The 12,674-nt window shown below is 35.9% G+C and overlaps 1 protein-coding gene and 1 long non-coding RNA gene across 3 annotated transcripts in view; both read right to left on the bottom strand.

Moving 5' to 3' along the window:
- Positions 1–12,434, bottom strand: part of LOC134792174 (leucine-rich melanocyte differentiation-associated protein-like) — a 50,728-nt gene extending 38,294 nt beyond the window's left edge. Inside the window, exon 1 of one of the 2 annotated variants that reach the window (XM_063763413.1) lies at positions 8,438–8,976. In XM_063763413.1, coding sequence (XP_063619483.1) covers positions 8,438–8,776 — 339 coding nt within the window. In that variant the 5' untranslated portion in view covers positions 8,777–8,976. Of the gene's footprint in view, positions 1–8,437; positions 8,977–12,261 lie in introns of those variants that run through there. The other variant, XM_063763414.1, reaches the window with a different exon arrangement.
- The window catches only part of LOC134792184 (uncharacterized), a 596,557-nt gene that overhangs the window by 360,589 nt on the left and 223,294 nt on the right, over positions 1–12,674 (bottom strand). The gene's annotated exons all lie outside the window — the stretch shown is intronic.

Genomic DNA, 12,674 nt, shown 5'->3' on the forward strand with positions numbered 1-12,674 from the left:
GTATCAATAGTGGTTCGTATGAACTCTCTTGCAATTAATTGTTTTTACTTTTATTTGTGTTTGTATGGGAGCTCTAATTGTGATAATGTTTTAAGTATAGTGCGAGCGTATGAAGCGTATCGCTACAACCTGTGGCGTTGCCGCGGCCGAGGATACGCGATTGTGTACAATGTACATAGCTTTATTAAAATAATATACACCAGGCAGGAGACGCCAGAGAAAGGGAGGAAGGGTGAAGTTAGACGAATAAACCATAAAACTTCACTGTCTCAAAACTTTTTAAATTTATTTCTGAAATGCATAAAATAACAGTTGACGTTAATACTGACAAAAACAATTGTAGTCGTAACTTGAATCCAGACGGCATTTGATAGGACGTAAAAGGTAACTGTAGTAGGAGTTTTTATGTGTCGTCATATTGTTCTTATTTGAGCCTTATCTTTACTACGGGTCACTTTATTAGTGTCATATTAAAGTATTTATTGCGCTCCAAATGACATTTGAGACGCAGTTTTCCTCAAACATTACGAGTAATTTGGGTTCGGGAAAGGTAATAATTTTATTTGTAAAAGAATATCTGATTTCAGTAAAGCTTAATAGGGTTTCTTATTATTTACTGGCGACAAAAAGAAACACAAATAATTTAATGTTTCAACAACATCTCGCTCAGCCGTCAAGCCGCGGAAAATAACGAGTCCAAAATAAACATGACTTGAATACATGAAAGCTAATATAACAGCGTATTACGCCATAACATGTATTAAAGGTCCGACCACACCGCTGCTCAAAAACGGTGACGTTACGGAATCGCAGTAACATGCAGTCCATGTAAAAAGGTACCTAATGGCGGCTGGCGCTTACGTCGCATAGCACCGCAATAGTATCGGAGCGGCGTTAATAATAGCGTAAGCGCCAACCGCCATAAGGTACCTTTACTTTACCCGTGGGACGTCACAAATATAGAATGTTTATCCGAACACTTCTCTACTAAGTACATGGAAGTTCTTAGTAGTTCGTCCCTAGTAGTTCTTCTCTGGCAGAATCTAGCTTGTTAGTTTACTTACTACAATGATATTGCTACGAGTAGAAGCTGGAGAATGTTAAATGAGTTCATATCTCAAATCACAAGCAAGTCAAGCAACCCATTCGTAAGTTTGCTTAATGTAATTACCTACTTCGCAAGAGAACCATATAATTGGCTAAGAAATACAGAATTCATAATTGTAGCAGATACGCCACTTTCGTAAAAACTAATTTTCAAAGTAAGTAATGGTTAGAGCCAAACTTCTCAAACTTCTAAAAAAAGATGACGTATAAATAACACTTGCACTGCGTGTGCTGTCAAAATCGTTGCAGACTTATCTTGGTCTAACTCTAATGCCTTGCTTTATTTAGCCTTGTGTATGTAATCTGTACAGGGCCACGAGTAGCGATGGGCAATTTCTGAAACATTTCACATATTAGCTTAACTGTGACATAATTTCAACTTTTGAAAATTACATAATTGACAAAACACGTTTCTGACAGTAATGTTACTGAATAAATTACACTTAAATTTCATGTCACAGCTCCGCTACTTCTGAAGTCAGTAGAACGGGTTATGAATGTTATGATTATAAAATTCGAGACTATGTCAGTGGCCGCTTGGCCTAAGGGTATTCTGTTCCCAGTTGTTATACGAAGGACGGGAAGTTCAAAACCAAGTTAAGAAGTGCCTTCTTCATTTTTTGAAGTGAAAACTTCTTTAGCGGCGCTGAGCACTTTTTGTGATGGGGAAAAAAAAATGTTAAACTCGCGAGAGCGTAAGACGTGACGTCACGTGTGACGGACACTGTTACAATATCATTGAGTTTTTCTTTTTTGATTTAAATGCCATCTAGTGAGTTTCCCTCAAACTGGTACTAATATAACTCTAGTACTCACAGTGATGTGCTTAGGGGTTTCAAGTAATGCGACGAAATAACGCTAGATGGCGTTAACCTCAATTATACATAGTGCTGTAGACATTTTGCAGTAGATGGCGCTGTTATTAATATTTTGAGTTACAATGTCATCGAGTTTTCACTTCTGCCGGCACTCCCGGAGTGCAACCCGTTGTTTTTTTATGCCTGTTTTTTTTTATTACAATCACACTAACCTGTTATTACAATCAGAACACGCCTCCAGGTGAGTGATTACATTTTAAGTACGAGCGACGGCAGACACGGGATATTGAACATTTACTGGATTAATTGTAATTATGTTAGGGAGAAGCGATAGGTACCTATCAGCTAGTTCCCGAGTAAGTACGATCGATGAGGGTTTCGGATATACTGTGTGTAGGCTAGGCTCACAATTTCAAGAAAACATGGATTTGGTTTAATAAGAATGATTTCAATCAATCTGATCAAAGAATCTTTTTACAGGAGGATAGGTAACTAATATCATAATATAATATAGGTATCATAAGTCGATACCCTAACCTAAGCAAAGCGACGATATACATATACTTAGATAGATCGGATTTTCATACGGTTTTCACCTATCAATAGAGTGATTCTTGAGGAAGGTTTAGGTGTATAATTTGTTAACCCGTGCGAAGCCGCTAGTTAAAACTAATTGTTCTCATAATTTCAAATTGCTCACGTGACATGTGACTGTGTCAAACACTACTATGTTATCTGAATGGGAGCAACACGTGTCTAGCTAGTACTTATAATGTAATCACATTGATACTGCTATTTTTTTATTTTTTATTTATTTAAAATTTAAGTCAGGCAACAAGGCCCATATTACAAATACCTTACAGACTAACATACATATATATTTTATAAACTTAAAAACTAAACACTATTTATGCGACAAAACGGCGTGGCTCCGTTGAATCGGCTGTTCTTGTGTCGGATTCAGCAGTTTGCCCCGGAACCTCCGAAACACGACACCTTTCGGACAGAAGTCTGCGCACTCGATGGTCTCCTGCAGCGGTCGCGGCACGCGCACCACAAAAGAGTTGAAGTGCACGTAGTGGCGCGATCGAAGCTGGAACACCCTCAGCGAGTAACCGGTCTTCTGGTGTACGTACTCCACCACTTCAGCAGCCGTGGCGGTGTAGTGCAGGCGCGACACATATAGCGCCTTACTCGGTGTAGCAACCCGCAAGCCAGAGTATGCAGAGTGTGTATGGCTGTGGCTATGCCTGCGGCTTCGTTTGCTTAATATTCGGACCGTGTCATTTGTTTTCATCGCAGAAACCAATAAATAAAAAACCCTATGTTCATCTCTAGGGAGTAATTAACGCTCTACGCTCTTAATGTGATTAAAAGACGCTAGTAGTAGTAGAGCAGTGAAAAATTAACAGACAGAGCCATGTAGATTTAATTAATTATCTACTTAAATAATTAACAAACAGACAGACAGAGTAGATTTAATTAATTATTTACTTAAATTACAAGGCTATCGTAATATGAATCCCAGCGAAATTGCTCATTTTCTTGGATCAATTCTCGCACGTGTTTAATGAATCGTTTTATTTCTACTTGATGGATTTAATTTAGAACAACACAAGCCGTGTAATTCAATATCGCAAGAACGAGATACTTAAAATAATTATGTAAGTATATATTCTCGAAGAATCTTACAAAGAGTATATACCTAGTTGAGTACGTCGCATCGTAAATTAATTTCATAAATTAAAATGTTTTAAATACAAATTGATTTATAGCAAAGAGAATAGATAGTATAGAGGGGTCCTGTCATGGTAAATTTTGTAGTCACAGTAAATTTACTGCCATCTATCGACACACGACTAAAACTCAAAATGAAAACGTATAAAATTATCTAAAAAATGTATATACATGGATAAATGATTTTATTATTTTTATATAATTTTGACCCATGTTAATTCACTGATATCTGAATTGAAGCGGAAATGCATTGGCCGTCTCAACCGCTCTTGACACCGCGTTGCAACAATCATCCGTCAGGGATGCAGTGGCCATTGATGATGTGGTAAAATTGTTAAATATGAAACGGTGTCGTCACGCCATCTAGCCGAGCATAGGCTAAAGGTGAGTGCGCCATCTATCCGAGAATGACTTTTTCTTGATTTCCGAGGCACGTTTTTTCCTTAGACTTTATTCATCTTATACGAAGTTACATATGTCTTTGGTTATAGTAAAATGAACAGTGATAGACCGAGTGTACAAACTCTGAAATCCAATTGTGTTACCAACGTCATCGTTATCTTAATATTTTTAACCCGCTAAAGACGTCAACTGACGCGCGCGCCTTCAGCCACAGAATAAATTTAATAATAGTACTACCTTACAGAAAGGACACTTCCTACAAAACCGAAGTATAACAGCGATTCAGGGACAAATCATGCTATCCCTTTCCAATGTATGGCACTATCCCTTTCCGCTATTTATTAGGGTTGTCAAAATTCAAGTGATTATCTTATCTGTGGTCGTGCACGCAAAAGGACGTCAAGTGGTGCCAACCGTAATAATTGTTTGGAGCAATGCTGAGCCGAACGGAGGCGAGTTTGCCCGAAAGGAGGCGTGTCTCTCCAATGCTTCATTCAGCCCAATATCAACTTTGTGCATTCCGACAGGGTTCACGATAACACGCCGCACACGACGTGGCATTAAAACGGTTTATTAAACCAACCATAATCTTTAGTCTATCTGACCAAACGAAAATAGAGTTTATTCTCTGAGATTTCATATTTAATACAGTTTCGGTATAATAATCCTTTTCATTAAATAATGTCTTTATAAACGGAGCGCTCAAAACTAAAATTCTTGTGATGGGTTTTGTAATTTATTACATTAAACTCACTCATCAGTCATCACTCACAAACTAGACGTTTATTTCAATCAGTGGCGTAGCGTGAACTAATCTAGCCGTGGGCGAAATCAAACCACATCTGCGAGGCCCTTCTCTTTCACTGTGCCCGAAAGGGCCTCGCGCGATGTCCCCTTGGTTGGGGGCGCGAGGCCGTGGGCGACGGCCCACTTCGCCCACGCCTAGCTACGCCACTGATTTCAATACATTGCCTGCTTTGCCATGCGTCATGCTACTTGTATTTCTTAGTTGCTCTTCAACCCTAGGGCCTACCGATAACAATCGAAATTTTGTTATCTGCCTCTATTACTCTTGCATAGTCTCCTAGAAAGTATAGGTACGTAATAAAATGTGCTAGAGGGGATGGTTCTATTTACTATTATACATGTATGCACACCGGATAAACCTTATATATTATTAATGTTATTATTCATAGTAATCTTATATGAAGTCAGGGAGTCTTCCAGGAAAATTCTTATTATTCAGGATCTCTCCCGTGTTCGGGATGCCACAGTTACGTTTTTGCTAATCAAAATTTTACTATATCACGAAGAATGATCATAGAAGAGAAGGAAAAGCTGTCCGAATGAAAGAATCAAACCCACAAGAACTGTGTCTCACACAAGTTGCCACATTAGTATTATACGCAATTCTGTAGGCACGTTGTTGGTCGTAGTACGTAAACTTTCGTGGTTGAGACAGAAAAAACTATTTCGAATTCTTGGCCATACTTGACAGCTCCCAACGAGACTTGTCTCCTCACGTTTATACAAATCCAATTTCAACAACAGTACCTATAAGTAGTGAAGTCACGGAGTCTGACGGAGTAACGGATTCTTGGAAGGGTTGGAAATGTTGGAATGTGTTGGAGAACAGACTTTTTCGTAATATATATCCCAACAAAAACATAAATGTGAAATGAGAGCCAAGTTCAATATTAAGAATATGTGTCGTTGTTGACTCGCTGACAAAAGAATTGAGATCTATATGAGTGCCAAGTTCTGTGTTGTGTAGAAAATCCTGAAATTATACAGGAGTTGTCTTGGCTAGTTTTTACGTATAGGCTACTTTTCTAAAATTTGGTTTGTTGGTAAAAACTAGCCAAGTCAAATCCTTTATAATTTCAGGATTATCTACACAACACAGAACTTGGCACTCATATAGATCTCAATTCTTTTGTCAGCGAGTCAACAACGACACATATTCTTAATATTGAACTTGGCTCTCATTTCACATTTATGTTTTTGTTGGGATATCATTACTTTTTGTACAGAAATTACTATAGTAGGTATTCATCATAAAAGCAGTTTGCCTAAGCTGAAAAGGAGACCCTAGCTAACGCGCGGTCAATTGTTAAAAAGTTTCAGTTTTCACATTTTTTTCTTTTTTATACGCCTAATAGTCTAGCTTCATGCCAAATATCAAGTTTCTAAGTGATCTAGAAGTGGGTTAGGTTTTTGGTTTATAAGTATTACCTAATTAATTTTTTTACATGTAAATATCAATAATTTCCCGTTTTCAGATTTTTCCCTCTATATAAACCTAATAGTCTACCTTGATGCCAAATATCAAGTTTCTAAGTCATCTAGAAGTGGGTTAGGTTTTTGGTCTATAAGTATTAATTTTTTTTGTTTCCATCGAATTATCAATAATTTCCAGTTTTCAGATTTTTCCCTATATATACACCTAATAGTCTACTTTGATGCCAAATATCAAGTTTCTAAGTGATCTTGAAGAGGGGTTAGGTTTTTGGTCTATAAGTATTAATTTTTTTTCCATCGAAATATCAATAATTTCCAGTTTTCAGATTTTTCCCTCTATATACACCTAATAGTCTACCTTGATGCCAAATATCAAGTTTCTAAGTCATCTAGAAGCGGGTTAGGTTTTTGGTCTATAAGTATTAATTCTTTTTTTACCATCGAAATATCAATAATTTCCATTTTTCAGATTTTTCCCTCTATATACACCTAATAGTCTACCTTGTTGCCAAATATCAAGTTTCTAAGTGATCTAGAAGTGGGTTAGATTTTTGGTCTATAAGTATTAATTATTATTTTTTCCATCTAAATCTCAGTAATTTCCAGTTTTCAGATTTTTCCCTCTATATACACCTAATAGTCTACCTTGATGCCAAATATCAAGTTTCTAAGTCATCTAGAAGTGGGTTAGGTTTTTGGTCTATAAGTATTAATTCTTTTTTTTCCATCGAAATATCAATAATTTCCATTTTTCAGATTTTTCCCTCTATATACACCTAATAGTCTACCTTGATGCCAAATATCAAGTTTCTAAGTGATCTAGAAGTGGGTTAGATTTTTGGTCTATAAGTATTAATTATTATTTTTTCCATCTAAATCTCAATAATTTCCAGTTTTCAGATTTTTCCCTCTATATACACCTAATAGTCTACCTTGATGCCAAATATCAAGTTTCTAAGTGATCTAGAAGTGGGTTAGGTTTTTGGTCTAAAACTATAAATTTTTTTTTCCCTCGAAATGTCAATAATTTCCAGTTTTCAGATTTTTTCCTCTATATACACCTAATAGTCTATCTTGGTGCCAAATATCAAGTTTCTAAGTGATCTAGAAGTGGGTTAGGTTTTTGGTCTATAAGTATTAATTTTTTTTTTCCATCGAAATATCAATAATTTCCACTTTTCAGATTTTTCCCTCTATATACACCTAATAGTCTACCTTGATGCCAAATTTCAAGATTCTAGGTCATCTGGAAGTGGGTTAGGTTTATGATCTATATGTCAGTCAGTCACAAAAATGCCGGTTTTTAAACGTTAATTTATCAGTAACTGTTTGAGCTACGTTTATGAAATTTTGTATTTTGGACAAGCTAAGGGGCTTGAATACATGTGCCAAATTTCATTAGTGTAGGTTAAGTAGGTTTCAAGTTGTGAAGGGGTCAAAAGTAGCTCGAAATGGTTCGTGTAATATTACACACGGTTGCTGCGTCGCCAGTTCCTTTTTCTTTGAACTTGGCTGGACACGCTACCGCGTGTCTAGATGTGAGTGTGACGAAGTATTGGCGGAGATGTAGGTAGATTATAACTGAAGCGTGATCTGATACATAACAAGATATTATAAAGAATTGAAAGCGAAACGTCATAACAGTGATATTAAATAAAAATAACGATTTGGTATTGATACCTAACTAATTAGATAGGAAGCAAATAACACCAGACACAAGCTAGCGGTGATCAAGATGAAAGTGGTTCGCGGAAACGAATTTTCATACAAACGTAGTCCTTATTTTCTTCTCTGGATATTAACATTATAAAAAATATTTTGACACAATTTGTTGTTATTTACGTTTGATTTTTTTATTCGAAGTTTTAATTATTATAAGAGTTAGAAATCTGTTTTTAGCATCTAATCTTACAATAATAATAAAAAAATCGAATAAAGTCATACGTAGGCAACGGAAGCTATGGTTAATATACATGAACTTATGTAGAAATATTTTCCTTACTGTCAATATCCAGAGAGGAAAATGGGGACTACGTTTGTACTGAGCAGCGGCCGTCCGCTTTCCTCTTAACGTATTACATTACACGATTAGGATTCGGGGAAATTAAGAGGTTGTTTCTACAAAATTGTACCTGGATATCATCATAAGCTTCTCCTCTGTCGCTCTCCATAACAACGCTAACATAAGATTCGTTTTGCGTCACCGTTTGTGCCTCAACTCTCTGACTATTGTACATAGTCATCAGTTTCAATGTGTAATTATACCGTGACCGTGAAGGCGTAACCGGACTCGCTATACACCCTTTTAACAAACTCCCAACATCTCTATATTTGGCGAGAATTATCATCCATTTGATTATAGTGAACGGGAACATATAAGATTCTACGAACGTACACACGACGATGCCTATGTTTAGGATCGTATAGAAGTGTCCAGATAAGAAGTACGTTAAAGTAGTTGCTTGCGGCATATTGCAATTTTATGTTTCACTTGAACAGTTTAAACACGTATAACAGCTCGTGGGATGGTTCCTTCAAACTTCCAAGACACGTGCGCGACGTTTAATAAAGCCACCAGTTTTTGCCCTACATGAGTTTGTTGTTCACACTGGAGTTTTTACTATACATTTTGCGCGAATGAAAATTTACGACAAAAAGTTATTGTTTGAGCTTAATTTTACATAATGTTGAAGTTTAGACCGCAGCAGTTTGTAAACACACTAAAGTATAATTAACAAGTAATAGCTGAAAATTTTACGATTGCTTTTGAATTAGTAACTCTAAAATTACATAGGTAAGCTACACTTCTCACTTTCCAAATAGTATCTGTTTGTACAGACATCGCCTCAAAAAAGATGATTTCAAACACGCTATACATATTTGAGCACAAATTTCATCTCCTGTCACGAATTTGAATAGGCACTAGGCGCTAACAATCGTTGAATAGGCGACAAGTGGCGGCTTGAGGCATCAGTGCTGTAACGTAACGCGGCACTGCCACTACTCTGAGGGCCTACCGCGAACACCGAAGTTCGTAAACTGTGGCCATCTTTGTCTTTTACTCCAATCAAGGCATAATTAGAGTGACAGAGAAAGATGCCCACAATTTGCGAACTTCGGAGTTCGCAGTAGCCCCTCTGTGATCCTATTAAAGTGTAATACAGTAACTTAATAAGCACCTGTGTCAGTAGAGCACTTAGCTCTCAGTCTCAGTCGCGACTAGGATTTAATGCTCGCAATCGGAGGAGACGTTAGGACTCAATTAGCTAAGTAGTGGAATTACCTACAATTAAGTAAGATACATATTAAATTAACTATTGTGTAACTGGCGCATTCTTAAACATGAAGACATACATTTGTATTTACTTAAATACATTCCTAGCTAAGAAACGTGAACAATTGTAGGTCCTAGCTTGTCATTCATATGATGAATTAATTAACTGGCGTGGATAAATTATTGTTTTGTTATCATAATAGTATTTAGGTACTTATGATGCTATTTGTAGAAGTCCCTTGAAATATAAATAAATAAATGGATTACAGAATGTAGGTTGTCGCAGGCTAGACTCTGTGCGGAAAGAGAAAAGTCATGAAATGTATGGGATCCAATACATTCTACAACTCTTCTCTTTCCGCACAGACTCTATATAGGTTTCCACAACTGAACATTAATAACATTATATATTGCATCTACAATGTAAATGGCCTTAGGTAGCTTACATGGAATCAGTTCTCGAAAGATTCAATACTCTACCTACCAAAAACCTACCAAAGATCTATTGATGGTAAAAGACATGTAAAGTCTAAGAAACGGCTGAACTAGATGGCGCTGTTCTGTGCCATATGTTGTGTGGTCACTGGATTGTCAAACATCAACCTTTGACAACCAGAACTGTACATATGTATCAGCTGTTAAATTTAAGCACACTTTAGTCTTAAACTTTGCACATTTTATTCATCTTCATCTTCCTTGCGTTGTCCCGGGATTTTGCCACGGCTCATGGGAGCCTGGGGTCCGCTTGGCAACTAATCCCAAGAATTGATATAGGCAGTACACACACACACACGCACGCAAGCATGCACACACGCACGCACGCACGCACTTACACATACACATTACTCATTTTATTCAATCAATGAATATTTTCATTAATATATTTTCATAACGAAAATCATTGCTTCACACTGTGTATAAGAGAGAAGGCAAAACCAAAAAATTTTAATTAATTTTACAACCAATTCGTTAGTGGACTAAATAATCCTATGGATCAGAAGAGTGTTGGGGGTAAAAACAGAAAAATATGAGTTAGTTGTGTCCAAAAGATTATATAGATATTTCTCTTATTTATCAACAACAAACAACATCCAAGAGCTCAGCTCAGGTTTCAATTCTTTTAATTAGTTATTATTTTCTGTGTGTGTAAACTAGACGGATAAGTTTGATGGCAATTAAATCTAGGCAGGTTGAACTATAATAGTAGATTGTTAACCAAGGGTGGAAAGTGAACCATTTCACCCGAGATATTTTGGCACTCGAACGAAGAGAGAGCGCCAATAGTTCGAGGGTGAGATGGTTACTTTTACCCGAGTTAAACACTCTACTTTTCATTTCGACTATGAGGAAAGTCAAACATGAGAAATGTAGGTTTATTGTTGGTAAGTATTTATGAAGTTTTTCAAGTTCACTTGATGCTTTGTATTCATCACTGATTTAAGCATAGAGTAATTGCTCCAAAGTGTGGAAGGTTGTAATGATTCAGACATTTCACTGAAATAATCCAAAAATACGTTTTCCGACACCGAACTTCACTTTTTTAATGCTTCTCCATTTCATGAAGTGCTCGTATGCCTTTAGGTATCTTTGTTTTGAAGATGCAGGTAAAAGATTAAGTATCAACCTCTGTTTTTGCTTCGTCTTTAACAGATTCAGGAGTTAATTCTATGTTTAAGTCACTCAAATCACTTGAAAAATCCATTTTGAGCAAGTAATGTCTCAACTGTTTATTTAGTACCAATACCTATTCCCGCCTTTTCCTAATTAGTTTTTTTTTCTATTTTATGAAAATAAAAATGTTGCTACTGCCAAAATATTTATTATTGTGTATAAAAATTATACTACTTGTATTTAATATTTAAATGTATAAAATAAACATAAATATTGTTAATAAATTAATAATATAAAATAAATGTAGATGAATGTTTATTAAAATATTATCATTACATTACATTCATTCAGTTTCACTTTTTTAAGGCGCGTATACATTAAGGCCGTTTCAGACACATCCCAATTTAAGATCGGATTGTCTATGGTTTTAGATTTTTTCAGATGAAAATGTAAACGGCGCCAATTTCAGTCATACGAAAGCTAATATGAGAGCTTTTAACTGAATAATATGGCATATATGGCTGTTAGCCGTTGCTCGAAGTAAAAATTAAAAAAAAAATACTATCCACCCTAGGGTGGGAAATGCAATTTTCCACCCGGTTATCAGCCTATGAAAGGTGAACTTTCCGAACAGGAGAGATGAATACTCATTATATTATACTGCTCGTTACATAGTGAACAAGGAGTAGGTATCAAAGGGTCGCAAAACTCTTATTATAGTATAGTGACTTACTGTAAATATTTTAAGTACTTATCAGAAAAAAACTTAACTTCAATATACTAAATTATTGCCTTGCACTGAACTTCGAGCAACAACAACAACAGTATCTGCATTAAGTTAGTACATATACATTTTTTAACTCATTAGTATAGTAATTGATATAAGAAAGGTTATCACTGCCATTATGGTATTTATACTTGCAGTACAAGGCACAATTTATATAAAAGCAACATCTTTCAATTTACTTCTGTATTAACATACTTACTTGATGATAAATTCTACAATCCATTCCATTCCCATTCATTACATAAAATATTGTCTTATAATTACATAAAATGTTTACCACTCACCCGATTGTTTTCAAAAGATACAGCGAATGTGTTGACATGACTTTCTTCCATTTTTAAAACAAAACAACCGTTTACACCAGGGTTATTATAATGAAATTTAAATAAATAACTATCCCTTATTAATGTAACACCACTTAATCAAAAACTTTCAGTCGCAATTAGTTTTAGTAACTTATAACTTCGAACAATTCTAACTTTTGTGACTTCTTTGGTAGGTCTTCCTGTTCAGTCACTTATGACAGTTATGACAGTTTTGACAATTGTGTTGTGCAACTTATGACGTTTGTTCTTTGGTTGACATAAACGTTCCGTTATACACTAACTTTATGGAACAATCAAAAATCAAAATTATACAATATAGAGTTAGGCCTGCGCGAGCCCATCGTGAGCCTCTTTGACTCGTGCCCAAAAAA

This window comes from Cydia splendana, chromosome 7 (genome assembly GCF_910591565.1).
Source record: "Cydia splendana chromosome 7, ilCydSple1.2, whole genome shotgun sequence".
Classification (NCBI taxonomy): Eukaryota; Metazoa; Arthropoda; class Insecta; order Lepidoptera; family Tortricidae; genus Cydia; species Cydia splendana.